The 23905-nt window shown below is 49.2% G+C and overlaps 2 protein-coding genes and 2 long non-coding RNA genes across 6 annotated transcripts in view; 2 read left to right on the top strand and 2 right to left on the bottom strand.

Moving 5' to 3' along the window:
* Positions 1-3173, bottom strand: part of LOC121441432 — a 9427-nt gene extending 6254 nt beyond the window's left edge. Inside the window, exons 1-2 of the long non-coding RNA XR_005973458.1 lie at positions 3117-3173; positions 1184-1349 (exon numbers count right to left, since the gene is read on the bottom strand). This is a non-coding gene — a long non-coding RNA (uncharacterized LOC121441432). The remainder of the gene's footprint in view (positions 1-1183; positions 1350-3116) is intronic.
* The window catches only part of Bin2 (bridging integrator 2), a 28931-nt gene extending 25459 nt beyond the window's left edge, over positions 1-3472 (top strand). Inside the window, exons 11-12 of the mRNA XM_041642561.1 lie at positions 1525-1599; positions 3124-3472. Coding sequence (XP_041498495.1) covers positions 1525-1599; positions 3124-3153 — 105 coding nt within the window. The 3' untranslated portion in view covers positions 3154-3472. The remainder of the gene's footprint in view (positions 1-1524; positions 1600-3123) is intronic.
* Positions 3176-8316, bottom strand: LOC121441433. The gene is made up of 3 exons (XR_005973459.1): positions 8221-8316; positions 5021-5166; positions 3176-3299 (listed from the first exon to the last, which is right to left on the bottom strand). It is a non-coding gene; the product is annotated as an uncharacterized LOC121441433 (long non-coding RNA).
* On the top strand, positions 8147-23905 carry LOC121441431 (small cell adhesion glycoprotein). Of its 3 annotated transcripts, none has more exons than XM_041642565.1 (4): positions 8147-8636; positions 9156-9224; positions 22641-22721; positions 23225-23905. In XM_041642565.1, the coding sequence occupies exons 2-4, from the start codon at positions 9191-9193 to the stop codon at positions 23401-23403; spliced, it is 294 nt and encodes a 97-aa protein (XP_041498499.1). In that variant the 5' UTR covers positions 8147-8636; positions 9156-9190; the 3' UTR covers positions 23404-23905. The 3 variants fall into 3 exon arrangements, with proteins under 3 accessions (XP_041498499.1, XP_041498497.1, XP_041498498.1); XM_041642563.1 differs by lacking the exon at positions 8147-8636 and adding an exon at positions 8643-8813; XM_041642564.1 differs by lacking the exons at positions 8147-8636; positions 9156-9224 and adding an exon at positions 9885-9912.

The following is a 23905-nucleotide window of genomic DNA, read 5'->3' as shown; positions in this document are numbered from 1 at the left end:
CCTCTGTGGCTAAGGCTACACAGAGAAACCCTCTCTCGAAATTAGTGGTGATAGAAGATAAGAAGAAATGTTACGAGGGAAGAATGTAGGAAATGGGGCTGAAATCGCAGTTTTAAAGAGTGGATCAGAGAAGGTGCCCGGGTGATGGAACCCCCAGTGACCCGGCCCTCAAAGAGCGCATGTTTTATGTTAAAGGGCTAAGGTCTTCATGACATAGTTCTTTGACAGTGCTGTCTATGGCTTGGGTTCCTAACTTTCCCCTAAAGAAGGCTCCATGGCAAAGTGCTCGCCGTACAAGCCTGAGGGCCTGAGTTTGGATCCCAGCACTGTGTGAAGCTGGACCTGGTGACATACGGGAACTGAAGACAGGAAAAGTCCTGGTGCTTGATGGCTACCCAATCTAGCCAAATTAGTGAGTTCCAAGTTCAGAGACCCTGTCTCAAGGAGTATGGCAAGGAGGCAACAAGACCGCTTAGCAAGTAAAAATGCCTACTACTGAAGCCAGTGACCTGTTAGGTGCCCTAGGGTCACGTGGAGGAAGGAGAGAAGCCAGTCCCAGTCCTCTGATCTCCACATACCATGACATACACACACACACACACACACACACACACACACACAAATTAATTTTTTTTAAAAAAATAAGAAAAGGGTAGAGAGTGATAAAAGGAGATACCCAGCATAAACTCTGGCCTCCACATGCACACACATACATATAACTGGAGGTGTCTCTCCTGCCCACCAGTTCCCTAATAACCACTCTGAGGCCTAATATTAATTGCAAACTGTTTGGCCTATTAGCCCAGGCTTATTATTAACTAGCTCTTACAACTTAAATTAACCCGTTTCTATTATTTTATATTTTACCACAAGGCTCATGGGTAGTCACCTCACATCTTGCTTTCCCAGAAGCTGCTGGCGTCTCTCTGACTCCACCTTCTTTTTCCTTGTATTTTTGCTTGGATTTCCTGCCTGGCTCTATTCTGCCTGGCTATTGGCCAAATCAGTTTCTTTATTAACAAATGGTAATAAAACATATTCACAGCATACAGAAGGACATTCCACATCACATACACATGTGTGCTTACACACGCACACACACACACACACACACACACACACACACAAAGAAACTGTTAAGCCACCTGCCTTTCCTGATCATTTATGGCTTAGGATCACTTACAAGTGAGGGCTGCAGTGTGGTCCTGAAGACAGTCTCAAAGTGACCAGTAGCCGCTGGAAGACTCCTTCATATGCAGGAGCCAGCCACAAGGTATGTCCATCGTGGGAACAAAATCCAGAACCAAAGACCTGACTTTCTAGCCAGCAAGTCATGATACCCTTCAGATCTGTAAAAAGACACAGAAGAAAGCCTGTCCTGATGCTCCCAGCTCAGGGAAATGGTGTCAGACCTTTGCTCTTTGGGTCGTCTGTGACCCTCAGGAAGTATAAGACACAGAAGAACTTCCATGGGACACTGGGCAAGCTGAGCGTCTCTCACTGACAGAACTGTTTCTCTCATAGGACCAAGGCCCTGAGCTTCACCTCTGTTCAGATCCAGGAGAAAACACCTTTACAGCACCTGAGCTTCAGAAAGAGGTAAGGAGGTCTGGAGATGCCGCTCAGACAGCAGAGCACTTGCCCAGCAAGCAGGAAGCCCTGGGTTCACTCCTTGGTGTCACATAAACTGAGCACGGCACATACCTGTAAGCTTGGTCCTTGGGAGGTAGAGGCAGAAGGGTCAGAAGTTGAAGGCCACCCTTGGCCAGCTCTATAGCTAGTGTGAGTGCTGAGATCACAGGCAGCCCACAGTTCCTGCCCAGAGTCCATACGGGGTCTCCCCAACCTGCCTGATCTTGCTTTAAAAAGTGACATTATACAGGATGTACAAAAACATACACGTACTCACAGGCATTATACAGGATGTACAAAAACATACACGTACTCACAGACATACAGACATCATTATACAGGATGTACAAAAACATACACATACTCACAGACATCATTATACAGGATGTACAAAAACATACACATACTCACAGACATACAGACATCATTATACAGGATGTACAAAAACATACTTACACGTACTCACAGACATTATACAGGATGTACAAAAACACACTTACACATACTCACAGACATCATTATACAGGATGTACAAAAACATACTTACACGTACTCACAGACATTATACAGGATGTACAAAAACACACTTACACATATCACAGACATCATTATACAGGATGTACAAAAACATACTTACACGTACTCATAGACATTATACAGGATGTATAAAAACACACTTACACATACTCACAGACATCATTATACAGGATGTACAAAAACATACTTACACGTACTCACAGACATTATACAGGATGTACAAAAACACACTTACACATACTCACAGACATCATTATACAGGATGTACAAAAACATACTTACACGTACTCATAGACATTATACAGGATGTATAAAAACACACTTACACATACTCACAGACATCATTATACAGGATGTACAAAAACATACTTACACGTACTCACAGACATTATACAGGATGTACAAAAACACACACATATCACAGACATCATTATACAGGATGTACAAAAACATACTTACACGTACTCACAGACATTATACAGGATGTACAAAAACACACTTACACATACAGACATCATTATACAGGATGTACAAAAACATACTTACACGTACTCACAAACATTATACAGGATGTACAAAAACACACTTACACATACTCATAGACACAGGGCAGCACAGTAACTCAGAATGCGAGCCAGAATGGTGTCATGAAATGGAGTCATGAATTATTTAGCTCCCAAGAAACACCCAAGCAGTTCTCCCAGTAAATGGTACCCATTCCTTATAACAGCTGCTGCCAACATGATGGGCAGGTTCCTCTGTTCATCTGACCACAGAGGCAGTGACCTGTGCATGGAGCCTGCAGCTCCTCCCTGAGGAACCCCAGCAGTCAACACCATGGTGCCACCCTCTGCAGAGGCCATCAGCACTGCATGGAATATAATTCAAGAGAAAGTAGAGTTTTTACCCCTTCTGAGTAGGTCAGCATCTGATGCAACCATGTTTACCTCCCAGGTGTTTCCAAGTGAAAACGCAGAACTCTGAAGAGAAACTGCCAGACACCTAGCCCCATCTGCCCACAGAAGTGTCTCACACAGGGTCAAGGTTACAAGCCACAGCCACTCCATGTTGTCAGGTAGTAAGATACTCAGTCTCGGAGACCTGTCATTGTTGGAGTCTGAGGAGCAGTCCTGGGGAGAGGGAATCACACTCAGGAAACATTTTACTCAAGATGTGAGCATTAATGGAAGCAGGGCTGTTAATAATGCTAACACAAAAGTATCTATGGGCATGTCCACACGTTCACAGAGGAGGACATATGTCCAACTATCTACTCACTTAGCAAAGACGTAAAGCTGAAAGATTTTCACATTACTAAATAAAGTGTGACTTTGACTAAGTGTGGAGTCTTGCCCTGAGCACTGTTTTCTGTTGTAAGAGGCCGCTCATTCATTCTGCTGCCCAGACCCCCTAAATAATCACTGCTTGGCTTATTAGCTCTACCTCCTTTTTTTATTTTTTTTTTATTTTATTTATTTATTTGTTTGTTTGTTTTCTTTTGGTTTTTTGAGACAGGGTTTCTCTGTGGCTTTGGAGCCTGTCCTGGAACTAGCTCTTCTAGACCAGGCTGGCCTCGAACTCACAGAGATCCGCCTGCCTCTGCCTCCCGAGTGCTGGGAATAAAGGCATGCACCACCACCGCCCAGCTCTTAGCTCTACTTCTTATTGGCTAGTTCTTACATCTTAATTTAACCCATTTCTATTAATCTGTGTATTACCACATGGCTGTGGTTTACTGGCAAGGTTCTGTCCAGCGTCTACATCTAGTGGGGGCTACGTGACTTCTCCTTGATTCTGCCTACTCTCTCTATATATCTCTTTCAGCCTGACTATATTCTGTTAAGCCATTGGCCAAAAGCAGCTTCTTTATTCATTAACCAATAAAAGCAACACATATACATACGGAAGACTTCCCACACCAGTTTTCCACTGTAATGATTTCTGCCCCAGGTTCAGAATGCTTTAGTCATACGTGATCCCTGTCCACCAACCTCCTGGCCAAATGCCTGTCTAAGTACCTCTCCACCCTGGTGCATTCCTGTGAGCAAATACTGTGGGAAAGGACTCTCCTTCAGAGCTGCTCATCTGTGCAGTCCAGTCCTGTGTGAACTGGGGCCTGAGCCAGATGGGAGCCACTACGGAACACAGGGGAGGCACAGACATGGTATCGTGGTGGGAGTGACATGCAGTGCGGGGTCAGAGTCCTAGTCCGAGCCCTGTCCTTGCTTTCAGTGCAAACAGTGACCCTGATGTCCTTTCTGTCACCATCTGCCTTCCTGCTTGCTCTTTCTTTTTTCCTTCCTTTTTGACCTTTGGAAACAGGGTCTCATGTAGCCCAGGTTAGCTCTGAACCTCTAATCCTTCTGCCTCCATCTCCACACGCTAAGACTACAAGTGTGTGCTGTGAGAACTGCAGATTAACAGTGAATCGCGGGAGGACAGGTGGCGATGGTCGCGGGAGGACACATGGTGACAGTGGGTTGTGGGAGGACACGTGACAGTGGGTCGTGGGAGGACACGTGGTGACAGTGGGTCACGGGAGGACAGGTGGCGATGGTCGCGGGAGGACACGTGGTGACAGTGGGTCGTGGGAGGACACGTGAACACTAGTTGTGAGAAATTCCTCATGGTTAAGCTTGAGAAACGTGCGTGGCAGTGTCACTGCATGCAGAGGAAGCCTATCTGGACCCTCTGGTTGTAAGAAGTGAACAGAATGAAGCAATGGAGGATCCCTTGACAGGTGGGCAGTTCATAGAAAGGGCAGCTGGGTGCAGGGAAGAAAAGACCAGCACATGGAATCTGTGGAGGGCTGGGGTCTGCTGCCCAGGCCTCAGCTGTGGCTACCACCTACCTGGCACCATGTCCTCTCCAGATCCTCCAGTGCAGTGGAGAAAGAACCTGGCTGGTTCCTCTTGTACGGTATGCCTGTCCTACATCAGGGAAATGGGAACCATGACTGCCACTGTCTGGGCAGGGGATGACACAGCAGCACGGTGTCTGTAATGACAGGAGGGAAGGGGTGGGGCTGGGAGTTAGGCGGGCCTTTTCCAGACGACAGTAATTACAAACACCATAACTTTTACTATTATGGTTGAATGGGTATGAACATGGGTGGAGGCTTACCCAACTGTAAAGGACTATTATGGACTTTATTATACATGAATTATGTCCTGTGCCATAAACACTAATTCTAGGGGGCCCCAGTCCCCTAACACAGGCACAGAACACAGAATTTGAAATACTTACAGGATCTCCAGTAGTAGGTGTGACAATACAGGAGCTGGGGTTCTGTGTTTTTATTTGGGAGTGATTTTTTCCATTTTACATAAATGTATAGTGTATAATCTAGCAAAGGGAGAGTCTGGTAACTGAGTTATTTTTTCATCCATCAGGAAAATGTTTCCTTCATCAGTGCCTCCCAAGCCCTTTGATACCCAGAGAGGACTGGGTGCAGATGTGCCTGGGTTTCTCCATCAGACACCCCTGCACGGTGTGATGAACTTGTGGACATACACAGTGGCCATCAAGCACATACCCGTGATGATGAATACAGGGCGTGTCAAAACCACCTCTGGGCACGCTTTCCTGGACCCAAATCCGTAGAAATCATTTTTCTGAAATCAAGCCCTGTTATCTCGTTTAAAGAGCATGTCCTTCACAGGCTTTCTCTACTCTGAACAGTAGTCTGGGGGCTGGGGGGCCGTGTGCTTCTCAAGAGAGATCTTCAAATGCCCCCACTGCCCGCCTTGACTAGCTTCCTTAGAAAACATCCCCTCCTGCGGCCTTCAGAATCTGTGGGAACTCCTTCAGCCTTCGTGATTCCGGCCAGCTTTGGGCGTGGCGCAGCTTCATTCATTGACCAATAAAGCCACGTAGACAGGACCTCCCGCACCACCGAGGTGTGACTGGGGCGCACTGAAGGGTAGAGAAGAGGCTGGGAGCGCGGGCCCTGCTGTGCTCCTTCAGCTTGCAAACACCCTTGGAGCAGCAGGTGTAGCTCAGTTGGTAGACTGTTTGTCTCGCGTTCATGAAACCCTGTATAAACCACCACATAAAGCCGACATGGTGGCACCCACATCAGCCCAGTCTGCAGGAGGGGACGGTCAGAAATTCAAGTCACCCTGACATGCTGCATAGGAAATTTTGAGGCCACTGTGGGAAACAAGACCCTGTCTTTAAAATGAAACAAAACACCTGAGAAATCCAGCCTGAGCCTCCTGTTACAGGGCTGTTGCTTTCTGTTTGGGTTTTTCTTTTTTGCTGACTCTCCTCCCCAGGCAATGGGAATCTTCCAGGGAGTGGGCCATGCCACCTTGTAGAACTTCCGGTCTGTTGGGAGGGGGAGTCTAGACCTGCTTCAGCAGAGACACAGCTGCAGCGGGAAGGGCACTTGGTTGTGAATGTGGCACCTTATTCGCATGTGACTCACCGAGGAGGCAAGGGAGAAGGAAGGGCCATATGCTTAGCTAGGTTGGACAAGTCTCAGCTGGGAACCAAACTATCCAGATGTTGTCCGGGGGGAAAAAAGACAAGAACAGAGAGCCTACCACCCCAGTAGCAGCACACGGAAGCCAATAAAATGAGGGGAAGATAACTATCGCCTGTACCTGTGCCCGAGGCCCCTTGCTCCGGTTTCTGGGGCTTACATTTCACCCATCATCTGTCCCCATACCTCTGCACAGAGGACAGACCAGAGCTGGGTGTGAGGTGCCAACCTGTAACCCCAACACAGCCACAGATGCCAGCCTGTGCTGCAGAGAACTCTGCAGACACTATCCAATTGGATGATAGGGTACGTCTAACAGTAAAGCTGAAGCATGTGATACACAGGCGCTCACAAATTCCTCACTTGATGCCAAGTCTGGAGCTCAACGTATGCATAATGGCTCCTTCTTCCCCTGCAGCCTTCTACTTCTTGGTGCATTTAAATGCCTAGGGAAACGTCAAGTATCAGTAAACCTCAGTGTTCTGCCTGCATGTATGCCGGCAGGCCAGAAGAGGGCAGCAGATCTCATTACAGGTGGTTGTGAGCCACCATATGATTGGTGGAATTGAACTCACGACCTTTGGAAGAGCAGCCAGTGCTCTTAGTCTCTGAGCCATCTCTCCAGCCCCTGAAAAAATTATGAGCTACACAGAGAAACCCTGTCTCGAAAAACAAAACAATAAAAAAGGAAAATATTATTTGTGTGTGTGCACGATGCACGTGTATGCGTGCAGGCATAACATGCATGGACATCAGAGGACAATTCTGTGGAGTTGGTTGTGTCCTTCTATCTTCATGTGGTGTCCACAGATGAAACTCAGCTGTCAACTTTACAAGGCAAGTGCCTCACCAGCCCCAGCAAATAACTTTTTATGTGTGTCTGCATTGCCAGTGGAAGCCAAAAGAGGACGTCAGATTTCCTGGGACTGGAATTTCCTATGGTTGTGAGCCGCCATGTGGATACTGGAAACTGAACTCAGCCTTTCTCCAACTACCCTCTGCCCAAAGCAAACATTTAAGGTTCTATTTTAAAGAAAAAGGACACTTAAGAGAGCCGGGTGTGACTGGTCAGGTCCGACCCTCAGCCCAGATAACACTAGCCAGTGTTTATTGAGCACATAAATATGCGCCAGGTGAGGCTTTAATCAACTGGTCCCGGCACCACTGTAACACCACAGGCGCACACAGCTTTGCCCCAGGAAGACAATCAGACGTAACGCGTGCTAGCTTACACAGCGGGGCCAACTGCAGAGCCCGTGCTATATAGAATTACATCCTCTTAGTCACTCGGTTCCTCTAGTTAATTTGGGAGCGTTTCCTGCCACTGATGTGAGTCAAGCAGCAGCTAAAGTGCAGCACAGATGACTGTTTAAATTAAGACACTTGCCCTGGGCTAGGACCAGGGTTGTGAAATGGCTTTACAGGAATTACCACTTTCAGTCCCCATTTTAGGGATGAGGAAGCCGGACTATCGAGGTGTTCAGGGATTTGCCCACAGCCACTCAGCTGGCAAGCGTCTGCACTGGGACTTTTAATCCTGCCCAGACCTCAGCCACACCTCTCACCCTCTCCACGCTCCACGGCCTCACACGAAGGTCGCACGCGAAAGGTGCAGGTGGCGCCTGGCTTCTCGCCCCGCTTGGCCGGCGCTGGACGGCGAGGTGCTCCCGCCAAGTCACCTGCAGCGGCCCGGGACACCGGCGGGTCCGCGCGGGGGTCTGCGTCCCTGCGGGTCGCGCCCCACGCCGAGCCGGGCACGAGGGAGGGCGGCTCCGGACAGTGGCCTTTCCTCCCGGGGGAACCTGCCGAGGGCGGCCCCGCGCTCCTTCCTGTCCCACCCAAAGCGGCCCGGGCTCGGCGGCCGCTCGGCGCGGGGTCCCGGGTGCGGCCTGGGCGAGCGAATCTCGGCCGCTCCCACCACGGCGAGTTCAAAAGGACGCGCGGCTCCCGGCCCTGCCCCGTCGCCGGTCGGACTGGAAAGGTGAGCACACGGCGGGGGAGCCTGGGAGCCCGGGATCGCACTCGGCGGCTGGAACTGGACCCGGGGAGGGGAGCGCACGGCTGTGGGGACCCTCGACGGCCGCAAGGGCGCGGGCACGGAACGCGAGGGGTCCCCGGAGAGCGGGTGGACTCAGTGTCCGGCCCCGCGGGGCTCCAGGTAATGCAGGTGGCCGTGGTGCCCGGATCTGTTGGGCGGAACCCGGTCGGCTGCTCAGTTGCCAACCCTTGCCTGACTTTCCGGGGCCTGGTAAAAGGGGCGACCTGGGGAAAGAGTCACCAACGTGACACGTCCCAGATAAACCCGGGCTGGGATCTGCTCTTGGGGAGGGATTTGCTTATGAAAATTGATTAGATCCTCAGGGAGAACCAAAAGGAAGAGTGGAGACACGTCCAGGGGGAAGGGATTCAGGAAAATCTGGCGCCGAAAGCTCTGCTGGGATCTCCAGGCCATGCAACCTCAGGACCCCATCTACCGCGTTCTTTTCCGTTCTTTCCACAGAACTGGCCTTGCTAGATACTCTGCCCTCAGCAGCGATGAGCAGTCTACCGGCTACACCTTCTCCTGGAGGTAAGTGATTGAATAAATGGAATACAGAAACTGTTCAACAAGCCATACCCACCCCACCCCTGAACCAATCCGGGAAGCCCCAGTGTAGACTGGAAGACCCTCCTCCCTCCCTCCTTCCCTGGCCTCACACAGGAAAAGGCCTCCGGAGGAAGCGGGATTCAAGTATAATGTGCCCATTAGTGCATCTGGACCTAGCCAGTTCCGGGTTCTGATAGTAACCTGGGCTCGTTGTGTTCTTTTAAGCCCAAAGGAACCAATTTTACATTCACCCCTGTAGTTGAAGGTGGGAAAGAGTCTTCTAAAGATGACTGGGAGGGCTTGGATATAGCTCCAATGGTAGAGTGCTTGCCAAGCGCGGGTTTGATCCCTTGTGTGGAATGAATCCTGTGGGGTGGAAACCACTGTGATGGCCTCTGCCTGTGGTCCCTTCTCCCTGCAACTTGGGAGGTACCAGAAATTCAAGTTATCCTCAGCTACATAGTGAGTTCCAATCCAGCCTGGGCTACATAAGACCTTGTCTGGAAGGGGAGGCGGGTGTTGCACAGAGCCGGGTGCTGCATGGAGCCGGTGGTGGTGGCCTGCAACCCTGGAAAGAGACCCTACCTTATAATTCACTCCTTGCTCCCTAGAGGTGCTGGGCAGCGCTCCTGGGTGATGAATTGATTCTTACCTTGCAGTTCCTAATCAGGTGGGTCTGGCCCAGTGACATATTTACATATTGATTGTTTTCACCTTGTGCTAGCCAGTTGGAGGGACAAACCTTGATCTATATCCCTGTGTCTTCTTATGTATAGTCTCATTTTTCAGGAGAACAAAGGCTCACTTCAAGTGACTTTGCTTTTGTTGATCTGAAGACAGGGAGGACCCCAGGGAAGGCAAATCTAGGGCAATTCCTCCTGGGATTCGTAAATCTGAGTCACTTGATTCCCATTTATCTGGTGAGAAGAGGTGAGCAAAGAGATGGACAGACCGACAGACAGAACTCGCGGCTAGAGGGGGAGGAGCTAAGCACTGGAGTCTCTGGCTGAGGGGCTTCGGAATTTGCTCTGTGTCTGTTATCCCACTTAGCGCAGTGCCTTCTCAGGGTCAGCCGAGTTGTAGCTGCGTCAGAATCTCCTCTGCTTTACGTCTTAAGTGGTATCCTATCGTATGTGTGCATCCTGATCAGCCACACAAAAGTGACTATCTGGTTGCTGTTTGCTTTCCATTCTGTCGGATATGCATCCAGGTGTGGAGCTGTTATATAGCAATTATATATTGTTTTAAAAGAACCACCATACAAGTTTTCATAGTAGCTGTGTTATATATATCCCCAAAGCAGTGCACGAAGGTTCTGGTTTCCCCATATCTTCTCCAACACTTGTTATTTGGGGTGAGTGTGATGCTAGCTGTCTCTGTGTGTGACGCGGCATCTCATTGTGACTCTGATCATTTCCCTATGACTGTGATGTCCAAGCACGTTTACATGGTCTTGGTGACCTGGGTGTCTCCGGAGAAGTGTCTGTTCAAGACTGTGCCCATTTTTTAAGTACTCACTCATGTTGTGCACATGTGTGCTCATGTGCTCACACATGCCGTAACATACATGTGGAGGTCAGGACAACCTTCTGCCATGTGGGTTGTCAGGCTTAGCAGCAAGTGTCCCCCCTGCTGAGCCATCTCGCTGGCTCCTGGCCCATTTTTAGAATTGAGTTGTGTGTTTATGTTCTTGGTACAAGTGGTGTGAGCGGGGTAGACTTTCAGGATGTACAGTTTCCTGCTCACCAGAGGTAGCAATCCTGCATCCGAGGAGTGGAGAGAAGACTAGAGATCAGCAGGATCCCTGCAGGGTCCAGCTCCTGGGTACCCCACCTTCACATCCCTCCTCCTCAGTCAGGAGTGCCTAAGGAATCCTTCAGGGATGCTGGGCCACTCTGCACCACACCGTGAGACTCCCTATGTCCCGATGGGCTCCTTCCTCTGTCTAAAAACAAAAAGTTCAAAATGTGTGTTTTTCAACCTTTCCAGGTTAACACTATGGGAGCATTAATATGATGTTTGCCTTTAATCCCAACACTCAGGAGACAGAGGCAGGAGATTCTCTGTGAGTTCAAGGCCAGCCTGGTCTACGGATCGAGTTCCAGGACAGCTAGGACTGTTACGCAGAGAAACTCTGTCTCAATACCCCCCAAATATAATGATGTTTATAATGAGTTCTTATGGATGAAAATACTGTAATGAATAATTAATTGGCTGATACGGCAATCTTAATATTATTTAAAAGCTCATTTTCTTGATATTGAAGGAAAAGTCATTAAAATGCAATCATTCAAAGGCATTTCCATAAGCCCGAGGCCACTGTGGACCAAGGTGCTGGACCACGCATCAGCCCGCCCTGTTACAGTAGGACAGACAGGAGCCCTGCCTTGGGAACTCCGCCCACCCCACCAGGGGAAGCCCAACCCTTACTACCCAGTAGTCCCCACCATATCTGAGACACTTAGAACTTTTCACTGAACTTAGTTCTCAACACACCAAGCAAGTTTTATTCTTATTTTATGAAAGCAAAAACTGAGTTTGAGGAAGAAATTTTCAGTGATTTCCCAGTTTAAAAGAAAGAAAAAAGAACATTTCCCATGGTGCAGCTGATGAAGGCTGTGCCAGGCTGGATCTACCCCCACGGTGTGTCCTTTCCGTCCGGGTCCCCCTCACCCAGCTGCCGGCCATGGGGCACAGGAGAGAGGGACAGAATTGCGGAGTGGGTTCCCATGGGAAGGAGGACTGTGGGCGTGGCCCGTCTGGGCAGGCCTAGAGCAAATCAGCAGGTTCGCGACTTCGGGTGGCAGCAGATCTGAAAGCTCCTGATAAGACGGAGACACAAAGAAATCAGCGAGTATCTGGGTCAACAAAAGAAAGGTGTGGGAGCGGATTTGGGCGGAGCCTCAAGCCCCGCGGTCCTCGGCCCGCACCTGCCTACTCTGAAGGTGCAGATTTCTTTCTTTGGAAAAACTAACAGGAACTGGGGATCCAAGTTGAGGCCTACGTGTGCAGAACCACTCTAGCACTGAGACACCCACAGCCCGGCTGCCTTCTTTAGGTGCCAGGCTTACTGGATTAGATTTCTTTGTTGTTGTTGTCTGTTTTCACTGTAAAAGTCATAACTAGCCAGTTGTGATGGCGCATGCGTGTAACACCAGCACTCAGAGGAGGCTATGGACCTGCCCTGGTTTGCAATATCGATTCAGAAGCAACTAAGGTCAGCAGGGCACCTAAGGTCAAATCACCATGGATAACCCTCATGTGGACCTCTGAATCTCCTTCAGCGCTTGCTTCCCATCCTCACTCGTAAGACAGTCTTGAGCAAATCAAAGTTCTAGAAAGGAATCTCCACCATCTCCCCGTTTCCTGCTGAGGCGTCCCCCTCCACCATCTCCTGTTTCCTGCTGAGGCGTCCCCTCCACCATCTCCCTATTTTCCTGCTGAGGTGTCCCCTACACCATCTCCCTATTTTCCTGCTGAGGTGTCCCCTCCACCATCTCCCCGTTTCCTGCTGAGGCGTCCCCCTCCACCATCTCCTGTTTCCTGCTGAGGCGTCCCCTCCACCATCTCCCTGTTTGCTGTACCAGGTCCGGGTTCTCTGCTTTCTGTGACAGGGGATTAGCTGTGTGCAGCCAGTCCCCTGTCGCTGCATAGATCCCGTCTCTTCGAGGACATGGCTCTAGACGCCCCGTCAGCTGTGCACCGTGAACTGTTTGCTCTGTGAGTCATATCTGAGTGTACACAGAGCCCTGGCTGGCAGCTCCCTTGGGCTCCAGTGGCTGCTCCACTCCTGTATTCACCTGTACAGAAGAACTCTGTAGGGTTTGCATCGAGCTAGGCCTTTAAACCCAGCACTGGGAGACAGAGGCAGGCAGATCTCTGAGTCTGCACCAGCCAGGGATATATAGCTAAATGCTGTCAAAAAGAAAAAAATGTTTAGTTATGGGACGAGAATGGGGATGGCTCTGTCACAGTGGAGATGGGATCCCTGGGGCTTGCGAACCAGTCTAGCTGACTCTGTAAGATCAGAAACAATAAGATGAAGACATTGGCCTTTGGCAGCACACACACATTTTATATTCTGCCTCCAGTTCCTCCTTCCATTTTTCTTGAACCTGCCCTAAACCACAGCTTTGCATTCAACCAAAACTTGTCTGGTGAAGGTCATTTGTGGGTTCTGTGGTAAATGCACTGATGTCCAGGCTTTACTTGACTCGGCTACTGTGTGCACCAACCTGCCTACCTACTGTGTGTGTACCAACCTGTCTACCTACCATGTGTGCACTGACCCGCCTACCTACTGCGTGACTGATCTCCCCCAGCCTCCTATTTTGAGTATGCCAATTACTTTAATCTTTTTAAAATTTATTTTTTATTTTATGTACATTGATATTTTGCCTGCATGCATGTTTGTGTGAGGGTATCTGATTTCCCCTGGAACAGGAGTCACAGACAGTTGTGAGGTCCCTTGTGGTGCTGTGCTGGGAATTGAACCTGGGTCCTCTGGAAGAGCAGCCAGTGCTCTTAACCACTGAGCCATCTCTCCAGCCCTGACTTTTTCTCACGATGCTGGGATGAAACAGAGGGCCACGCACTGAAAGGCCTGTCCTCTACACTGAGTCGTATCCCCGACCCACGTTTTTTATTTATTTAATTGGGGGGGGGGGTGGTCAAGACTGGGTTTCTCTGTAACTTTGAAGCCTGTCTTAGAACTAGCTCTTGTAGGCCAGGGTGGCCTCAAACTCACAGAGATCCGCCTGCCTCTGCCTCCCGAGTGCTGGGATTAAAGGCGTGCGCCACCGCCACCCAGCTCCCATTTCTTAATCTCTAGTCCAGTTTTATTCTTTACATCTTGGATATCTGATAAGCAGTCATGCCCCCATCCCCACTCCGTTCATCAGAGAGCTTCCCCATCCCTAACAAGTGTGACTCCACCCCATCTCCAGTCCTGTGGGGTTTTGCTTTCCAGCAGATCTGGCCACTTTCTGCCAGACCCAGTCAGAGAAAGGCTCCCCATTTGGGTTTGTCACATGCGTCAGGTCTGCCTTCATCTTCACTATCAGCCTGTTAGCCGAGCCACAGTCAATCTGTTGGAAGCACTGTTGCCACATAACACAACCCAAAATTCATTCGTTTAAAATAGCAGCAGCTGCTTGGGGTTGAAAGAGCTGGACCCAGCTCCTACTACTTTCACCTGGCATGTGCACGAGCCCAGGTTCAGTTGCCAGCCAGCCCTGCAGAACAAATCAAAGCAGGTTACAATTTCTCACGGCTCTGCTGATGGGATCTGCATTCATGCATGGGCTGCAGTGGACCGGAAAGTCCACAGTGCCTTCCCCAGGCCCGAGACCTGCTGGCTCGCTCGCGCACTCTCTCTCGCTCTCGCTCTCTCTCTCTCATCCTCCAGTGGACTAGATTAAGCTTCTGCAGGATATCATAGTTTAGGATTTCAAAAGTGTGATATTTGGATTTCCGGGGTCCTCCACCCATATATTGCATCTGAATTTTTTTAAAATGGAGATTTTTTTCATTTTTGTGTTATGTATATGAATATTTTGCCTGCATTTTATGTGTGTGTGCCACATGCATGCAGTGCCTGCACAGTTCACTAGAGAACATCAGCTGTTCTAGGAACTGGAGTTCCAGAAAGTTCCATGTAGGTGCTGGGACTCAAACCTGGATTCTGGGGAAGAACAGTCAGTGCTATAACAGCTGAGCCATCTCCAGCCTCATCTTCTGCATTTTAACAAGATCTGTAGAAGAGTAACATTTAGCAAGATGGCTCTGTAATGAGCCTGTAACGGCTTGGAAGCTCACGGATACCCGCAGGCGCATGCGCTGTCATTGCATGGCTTTACCTCTCTTTACTTGCTGCTCCCTCCAAGGTGTCTCCCCGTGGCCCCTTTAACAGGCTGCCTGCACTCCAGCCCAGGTGCCCAGCGGTCATTATAGACAGCCTAACCTTGACTTTGCGTCTCTGCTGCTTGCAGGCTGTCTCTATCACCATCTTCCAGGTTTTATTCAGGGAACCTCTCAGGAAAATTTCACGACTCTTTTAAATTTGTAGCTCTTTCCCACATCGCACCGCCCTGCCCTCTTCCTGCTTGTTTTCCACATATTCGAACCAACAACCACCATGGAATTCCTTTTACTTCCTTCTGTATTTTCTGTCTCCCCAATCCCATTGGCTCACCTGTTCTTTACAGAGCCTCCCTCTGTGGCCCTCCCTCTGTGGTCCTCCCTCTGCGATCCCCCCTCCTGTTCTATACATATATGGGGGAGGGGCGTCTCAACACCACCTGTGCAGGCTATGCTGGCAAGAGAATCACGCGTGTTAAACCAGCCCAGGCTACACATCTTGTCTTTGTGGGAAGGGGACTAGAGAGCTCGATCAGTGGTTAAGAGCCCTGGCTCCCTTCTAAAGGACCTGGGTTCAATTCTCAGAACTCACATGGAGGCTCACAACCTGTAACTCCAGCCTTGGAAGACCCAGCACTCTCTTCAGGCCTCCATGGGTCCCAGGCATGCACACAGACATAAAGGCAGTGCGCCTATGCACACACAGATGCATACATTTCGCAAAGAGAAGAGTTGTTTTTGTTGTTGTTGTTGCTTTGTTTTTTGTTTGTTTGGTTTTTTCAAGACAGGGTTTCTCTGTAGTTTTGGAGCCTGTCCTGGAACTCGCTCTGTAGACCAGTCTGGCCTCCAAGTCACAGAGATCCACCTGCCTCTGCCTCCCAAGTGCTGGGATTAAAGGCCTGTGCCACCACCGCCCAGCAACCTCCTTCAGTTTTTAAGGCGGAATAATACCCCATGTCTACATTCGCTGCATTTTGTTTATCCGGTTCCTGATGGACACTGGGGTTGCTTCACCCATGGATTCAGAAGCAGTGCTGCTGTGAGTGTCCGGTGACACCGCTCACTGACTCAGAATCCAGACTGCACACCGCAGCTCGCTTTCAGTTTAGAAGCCCTGTGAAGGTGGGGATTTGGAGGTGGGTTTTGTTGTTGTTGTTTGATTTGTCTTTGGTTTTTGAAACAGGGTTTTGCTATGTAGCCCAGGCTGGTTTTGAACTCTCAATCTTCCTGCCTCAGTTTTCAGAGTAGTATTCTTTCTACTTTCTCTCTCTCTCTCTCTCTCTCTCTCTCTCTCCCCCCCCCCCCCCACCCTCTCTCTCTCTTTCTCTGTGTGTGTGTGTGTCTGGGCACATGTGCCCTGCATACGGTCAGAGGACGACTTTGTAGAATCACTTCTTGCCTGCCATTTTTTGCGTGTTCCAGAATCAAACCCTGGCCATCAGATTCTATCATTGTGCAGCCAGCACCTTTGCACACCAAGCCATCTCAGTGGCTCCTCAGTGGACATATGGCCTAAGATTCATGATGAGAACCTAGCACAGAGGACATAATCACTCAGTACTTACTGAATTAACTCTCTCTCTCTCTCTCTCTCTCTCTCTCTCTCTCTCTCTCTGAGACAGGGTCTCACTATGTAGCTCTGTTGCCTCCTGAGGTCTGGGATTAAGGACATCCACTACTGTTCCTGGCTATTGAATTAACATTTTTAGGTATTGAGGCAGACTCTCTTTGTGGAACCCCAGCTGACCTTGAGTTCATGGCAATCCTCCTGCCTCAGCCTGGATTATAAGTGTGCCTCACCACTCCTGGCTTAAGTTTTTAATTTCTGTGTCTGTCAACCTGGACTCTGAACGTAAGAAGTCTGTAACAGCTTTCTTGTAAGGTACCCATCCTGACTCATAGTGTTTGCTGTTTCCAGTTCAGCACCCCCAAAGCAGGCCTTAATAAATTGACCCTTCAAGCCTAGCCAGTTTGCAGCCGTCTGTATGCACAGGCGCCTCTAAGAATCCCTGCAAGGGAACAAAGATCAGCTACAAGTTCTGTAAGTGCCGTCTCATCCTTTTGTGTTTGTGCTTCCTGGGCCATTTCCCTTCTCTTCTTCCTGACTTGGAGACAAGGCCTCATTATGTAGCCCACACTGGCCTCAGACTGTCTCACAGTCCTCCTGGTGGCTGGAATTACTGTCCTACCACGCCCAGCTCAGCTTCTCTTTTCTTGAGCTCACTTCCTCAGGTCCCGTGACTCTGCTGCTCCCTACTGAAAAAGCCACTCTCTGTTTGGAGACAGAGACTGAGATCCTGCTTCCTCTCTACCCTGAGACCTTCAAGGCCACTCCTCGAACCTTACTCTCCTCCCTTGCCTATTCTAAATATAACACTTTTGAGACAGCCCTTGTCATTTGCCCGCCACCTGAGCTGCTGGAGCTTCCTGCTGCTGTTCTGGGAGTCTCTGGCAGCTTCTAACCTGGCATTGCTGCTCGAGAGCTTGATGTGCGTGTTTTGTTCTGCTTTGTCTTTTTGTATATGACTCACATTTTGAAATCATACTGGAATGAGATTACAGGGACACAGGAGTGGGGAGACCGTGAACACTGTGGACCTTTAGCGTAGACTCCAGACAAGGACAGTAGCTACCTCTCTAAACGTCCTGGCCAGGCTTCACAGCTCGACCCTGGTTTTACAGCTTTCACTTTTCTGTTTTGTTTGAGACCAGGTCTGTTATTTAGCCTTGGCTATGTAGATCAGGCTGGCCTTACTCACAGGGATCCTCCTGCCTCTACCTCTGAAAGGCCTGTGCATTACCTTGCTCTACTGTTTCACTTCTAGTAGAGACCATTTTCATTTAAAAAAAAATCTGGGCTGGAGAGATGGTTCAGAGGTTAAGAGCACTGGCTGCTCTTCCAGAGGTCCTGAGTTCAATTCCCAACACCCTTGAGGTGGCTCACAACCATCTGTAATGAGATCTGCTGCCCTCTTCTGGCCTGCAGGCATACATGCAGACAGAATACCGTATACATAATAAATAAATAAATCTTTAAAAAAAGAAAAATCTATCAGTCATGGTGGCACACACCTCTTAATCCAAAATGCCAGGAGAAACTCTTGAATTCGAGGCCCACAGCAACTACATAGTGAGACCCTGTCTCTAAACATTTTAACATAAAAAGTAAATTTAAAAAGCTCATGACTGGGCATGTACTTAATTGGTAGAGGCCTAACAAAGCCCTGAGTTTGTTCCCTAGCACTGTGTAAAAACAAGCATGGGTGATGCCTGCCATCGCGGGACTCAGACAGAGGCTGGAGAGTGAGAAGCTCAAGGTCATTCTTGGCTAAAGAACTCAAAGCCTTTACAGGGTCCCATGGTTTGAACTCAGGTCACCAGGTTTATACAGCAAGAGCCTTTTCCTGCTGAGCCATCTTGCTGGACGTCATATTTTAAGATCGTTATTAATGTGATTTTTTATGTGTGTGTGCATACACACTTCCATGTGTGTGCACTTATGAGTGTCCATAGAGACTAGAATAATGCATTGGATCCCCTGGAGCTGGAGTTGCACGAGCACATGCATGCACGCATGCACACATGCATACACACATGTGCATGCACATGCACTACAGCTGAGTTACATGCCAACGCTTTAGGTGTTCTCCCACTTTATTCACAGAATAGCCTTGCAGTGTTGATTTAATGATTCACAGAATAATAGGTTGAGTGAGCCATCAGGATGACCTGAATCCAGTCTCCTGGACCCTGTGGAAGGAGAGAGCCAGCTCCCTCGAGTTGTCTTCTGGCCTCATACATTAGGCGGTTCTCTGTGAGTTCGAGGACAGCCAGGGCTTTGCAGAAACCCCGTCTCTCCCCACCTGGCCCCCCACCTTGGGCTGGCCATGGACTGGAAGGTCTCTCGGCAGCTCACCTCCTGCTGCTTTTCAGTTATGGGATCACAGGGAATTGGAGGCTCTTCTTGGCCCCTAAAAAAAGACCCTCAACGCCCTTGACCTGTTCTTGCCTCAGCTCCCAGCAGCTGAGATCCCTTTACCCGTGCTCAGTGGTGCCACAGCCGGCCCTAAGACCTGGGCTCTGCTGACAGTAGTCACTTCGACTCCCGTCCTGGTGCCATCAAACATTGCTTCCTTGAAGTAGCCCCCAGCAGGACTACCACCAGATCAGTCCCTGCTGGTGCTCCTTGTTGGACTTTCTGCAGTTCAGAGCGATGATAGGACCTGCGGGTGTGAGCACTGTGGAGCTGGTCCTGCTCTGCTCTGTTCCCAGTGTGCCTAGCGCAGTTCCTGGCGAAGCAGGTGGGCCACAGAGCTGCTAGTTTTGCTTGTGCCCCTCCCTCCCTCCTTCTCTTCCTCCCTTCCTCTCTCTATTCCTCCCTCCCTCTCTCACTCTTTCTCTCCTTCCCTCTTTCTCTCCCTCTCCCCTGTCCCTCTCTCCCCCTACCCCACACCTTTCCTCCTCTGCTTCTCCTCTCTGTTCTTTTATTTCAGTTTTTTTGAGATAGGGTTTCACAGTCTGTATCCAGACTGGCTTAGAACTCACTGTGAGCCCCATGTCTCAGGCTCTTGAGGGCTGTGATTATAGGTTTGAGCACTAGGCCAGACTTAATAAATTATTTACTGAAGAAAATGATGACTCCAGAGTTGACCAGCATGTCCTCCCTTGACACCTCTATCCTGCAGTGACCTTTACCAAGTTACTTCTTCAACAGTTACATCAAATGCTAATTAGGAAAAGACTGTGTGGTTATCACCTTGAATCCCAGCACTGGGGAAGCAGAGGTGAGTCAGGAAGATCTTTGTGAGTTCAAGGCCAGCCTGGACTATGGAGCAAATCCAGGCCAGTGGAGCTACCTAGAGAGACCTTAAAAAAGACTTGCCCACAAGTTTCCAGACCACAGTTTAATAATGTCCTGACTCTGAGTAATGACTTGGGCTTTGGAGCTTAAAGGACAGACAGACAGGGTGGGGAAAGTCCTGTTCCAAGCCTGTTAAAGTGCAGAACCTACCCTAGAAGTGAAAGGTAGAGCAGGCTTGCCATGGACCACCAGCCAGCTCCCAAATACAGACACAGAGATCTAATATTGTTATGAATGCTTGGCCTTCTCTTAGGCTTGTCCCACTACTCTGACAACTTAATTTAGCCCGTTTCTCTGCATCTATGTTTTGCCGTGGGGCTTCAACCTTCCTTTCATTCTGTATCCTACTTTGTGTCCTGCTGCTGGCAGCTGCCTGGCTGATCCCAGGCGGCTCCCTCTGTTTCCCTTGTTCGTGTCTCTCATTCCCATCCCTCCAGCTTAGATTTCTCCTCCTACTTATTCTCTCTACCCACCAGTCCGCCTATCCCTCTACTGCCTAGCTATTGGCTGTTTAGCCTTTTATTAGACCAATCAGGTACCTTAGGCAGGCAAGGTAAAACAACAACACGTCCTTACACAGTTAAACAAATGCAGCATAAACAAATGTAACACATCCTTACATAGTTAAAGTAATATTCCACAAGAAAAAGGTTTGGGGCAGGGTAAGTATATTTTATTACTGAAAACAATGTTTATAAAAGGTATGTAGAGCCAAGGAGATGACTTGGTGGGCAGCGTGCTGTACATGCATAAACATCCAAATCCCGATCCCCAGAACCTGGTAAAAACAGATGCACAGTGTGCATTTGTTCTGTTGTAGACAGGTCCCCCACTAGCCCTGGCGGGCCTGGAACTCACAAAATCCATCCACTTGCCTGTCTCCTGAATGCTGGGATTAAAGGTGAGTGCCATTCTGCCTGGCAGTAGCACGCACCTGCATTCACAGCACTCTGCCTGGCAGTAGCATGCACCTGCATTCACAGCACTCTGCCTGGCAGTAGCACGCACCTGCATTCACAGCACTCTGCCTGGCAGTAGCATGCACCTGCATTCACAGCACTCTGCCTGGCAGTAGCATGCACCTGCATTCGCAGCACTCTGCCTGGCAGTAGCACGCACCTGCATTCGCAGCACTCTGCCTGGCAGTAGCACGCACCTGCATTCACAGCACTCTGCCTGGCAGTAGCATGCATCTGCATTCACAGCACTCTGCCTGGCAGTAGCATGCATCTGCATTCTTTCTCAGCACTCCTATACTGAGGTGAAAGATGGAGAAGAATTCTCACAAGGCCAGCTAGCCTGGTGTAGGCAGCAGAGAACAAGAGACCCTGTATCGCCCAAGGGGGAGAACAAGAATGGGTATCAGAACTTGTCCCCTGACTTCCACAAGTGCACTATGCTATGCATGTACCACAAATGTGCATACATACAGACAAGATTAAAGATGTACATGGAAAGATTACAGGATACATTTATGCTGCATGGTACAAATATATTCATATATACACACTCAACATTTGATGTGTTCCCTATACGGCATCCTCACGTCTCTGCCTCATAGCCTATAAACTAGGTACTGTACCGTTAGCATCTGTAGTGACTGAGGCCAGATCCATGAGTCTCTATGTCACAGCCTATAAACTAGGTACTGTACCGTTAGCATCCAAAGTGACTTGAGGCCGGATCCTCACGTCTCTGCCTCACAGCCTATAAACTACGTACTGTACCGTTAGCATCCGAAGTGACTGATGCTGGCAGAGGTTAGGTGATGTTTTTCCCAAGGGAGTAGCTTGAAAAGGACAGATCACATTTGAAAATCAATCAATTCAGGCTCAAACCCCGTTCAACAGATACGAGAGTCATAGTTGTTTTGTATTTGAGACAGAATCTCCCTATGCAGGTCAGGCTACCTGGAACAGTCAGTCTGTCTCAGCCCTGAGTACTGGGGTTACAGACATGTCACCACACCTAACAAAAACCACCCCCCTCCTATTTTTCTTACGTCAGTAGACCAGGCTGGCCTAAACTCTGAAATCTGCATGCCTCTGCCTCCCGAGTACTGGCATTAAAGGCATGTGCCACCACTCCCAACCAAGAGCCCCTTTCTTTCTCTTTCTTCTCTCTCTCTTTTCTTTTTTCAAGATAGGGTCTTACTGTGTAGCTCTGGTTGTTCTGGAACTTACTATGTAGCCCAGGCTGGCTTTGAACTCACAGAGATATACCTGCCTCTGCCTCCAAGTGCTGGGATTAACAGTGTGCACCACTATGCCCAGCTCAAGTCCCTGTTTTTAAACATTGTATTATATAGAGAAAAATTCATAAAAATGTTGTCTTTTAGAAATGGTTTGTTTTAATCTCTTTGTTCCAGGTTATTGTTTGGAGTTACCGTAGATACTAGTTGAACTTTTTTTAATCTTTATTTTATATATATGAATGTTTTGCCTGTGTGTCTGTGTACTATGTGTGCTTGCTTGGTGCCCAGAGGCTAGAAGTTCAGATCCTCTTGACCTGGAGTTACAGGTGATGGTAAACCACCGAGGGGTTGCTGGGAATAAAATCTAGGACCCCTGGAAGAGCAGACAGTGCTCTGAACCACTGAGCTTTTGAACAGGAAGGGAAGTGACAGAATGGCAAGGACAAAGGACTCACCATTTCCTTTTCCCCCTCCAACTTCCCAGAACTGATGACCACGCCAGTTCTTCAGGCCCATGAGACCCTGTCCCCACAAGCTGAAGAGGCCAGCACAGCACTCATTGCAGGTAACAAGGGCCTCTGGGCTCAGAGATACCCTGGAACCCAGTGTGACAGCTAAGATTTTCCTCATACAGGAAAAGCCACATCAGGGACCAACTCCAGTACTGGGTTCCTTCTGGCATGTAGGTCTCACACATGCAGAGCTGTGAAAGAGGGAGACATGCCGACAAATGATAGGGTGGGAGTGGCCGTGAACAGGCTGTGGCGCATGTGGACGCTCAGCTGGAGTACGTGGGTTGGAAGGAGGAGATGTGTGGTTTTGTTGAGTGGGTGAGGAAGAGAAACTCTCATGGGAAGCTATGTATTAAAACACCCTTCCTGCTGGCATCAGCTGTTTCCCTCCTGGTTTCTAGCATGATCATCAGGAACTGGTTTGAGAGGGAGTTAAACTGTGTTGTGGTAGCTAAATACCAAGAGACTCTGGCTGCTGTGTCCTGGGGAAGCTGGGTTTGAGAGGACCTGACTGGCCCAGTGAAGTACTCAAACATGTCTCCCTCTCCTTTCCCAGTTGTGATCACTGTGGTGTTCCTCACCCTGCTCTCGGTGGTGACCTTGATCTTCTTTTACCTGTACAAGAACAAAGGCAGCTACGTCACCTACGAGCCCGCAGAAGGCGAGCCCAGCACCATCCTCCAGATGGAGAGTGACTCAGCCAAGGGCAGAGAGAAGGAAGAGTACTTCATCTAATGATCCCGACTGGAGGGGCCAAGTCTTGGCTCCAGTGCTAACACACTGACTCTATAATTAGGGAAGGTTTGCTCTGAAGCCAGTGAGTGGCATTGAACGAGATGGCAAATCCACTCACCTCCCAGGACAGTCTCCAATAACATCGTCACTGACTCCATGGTCCAGGGACACAGAGAAAGCTGCTTATGACACCTATCCAGCCTGCTCACAACTGGCCAACAACATGGGGCCATGCCTGAGTTGGAAGTGGGAGATGTGGAAGGTGGCCACAGGCTGGTCCACTTTGTCCCCTCCCTACTTGCCTAGCCCCAGTGTAGCTTCTTGGAGGCTAGATACCCCAAGATGGATCAGGCCAGGAAGGACAGGCCTCCAAGTGTTACTTGCTTTGATCCGAACCTTACCATTTCCCCCAGCAGCCTCAAATTTACAGTTTTTAATCCAAATTAAATTTATTATGAAAGATTTTCATTTATAAAAACTAAATTTTCACTTTTTCCTTAAA

The sequence above is a fragment of the Microtus oregoni genome, unplaced genomic scaffold, assembly GCF_018167655.1.
Source record: "Microtus oregoni isolate MIOR12 unplaced genomic scaffold, Mior012 000077F_ref0000221, whole genome shotgun sequence".
Taxonomy (NCBI): Eukaryota; Metazoa; Chordata; class Mammalia; order Rodentia; family Cricetidae; genus Microtus; species Microtus oregoni.
This window is presented reverse-complemented; position numbering and strand designations above follow the sequence as displayed.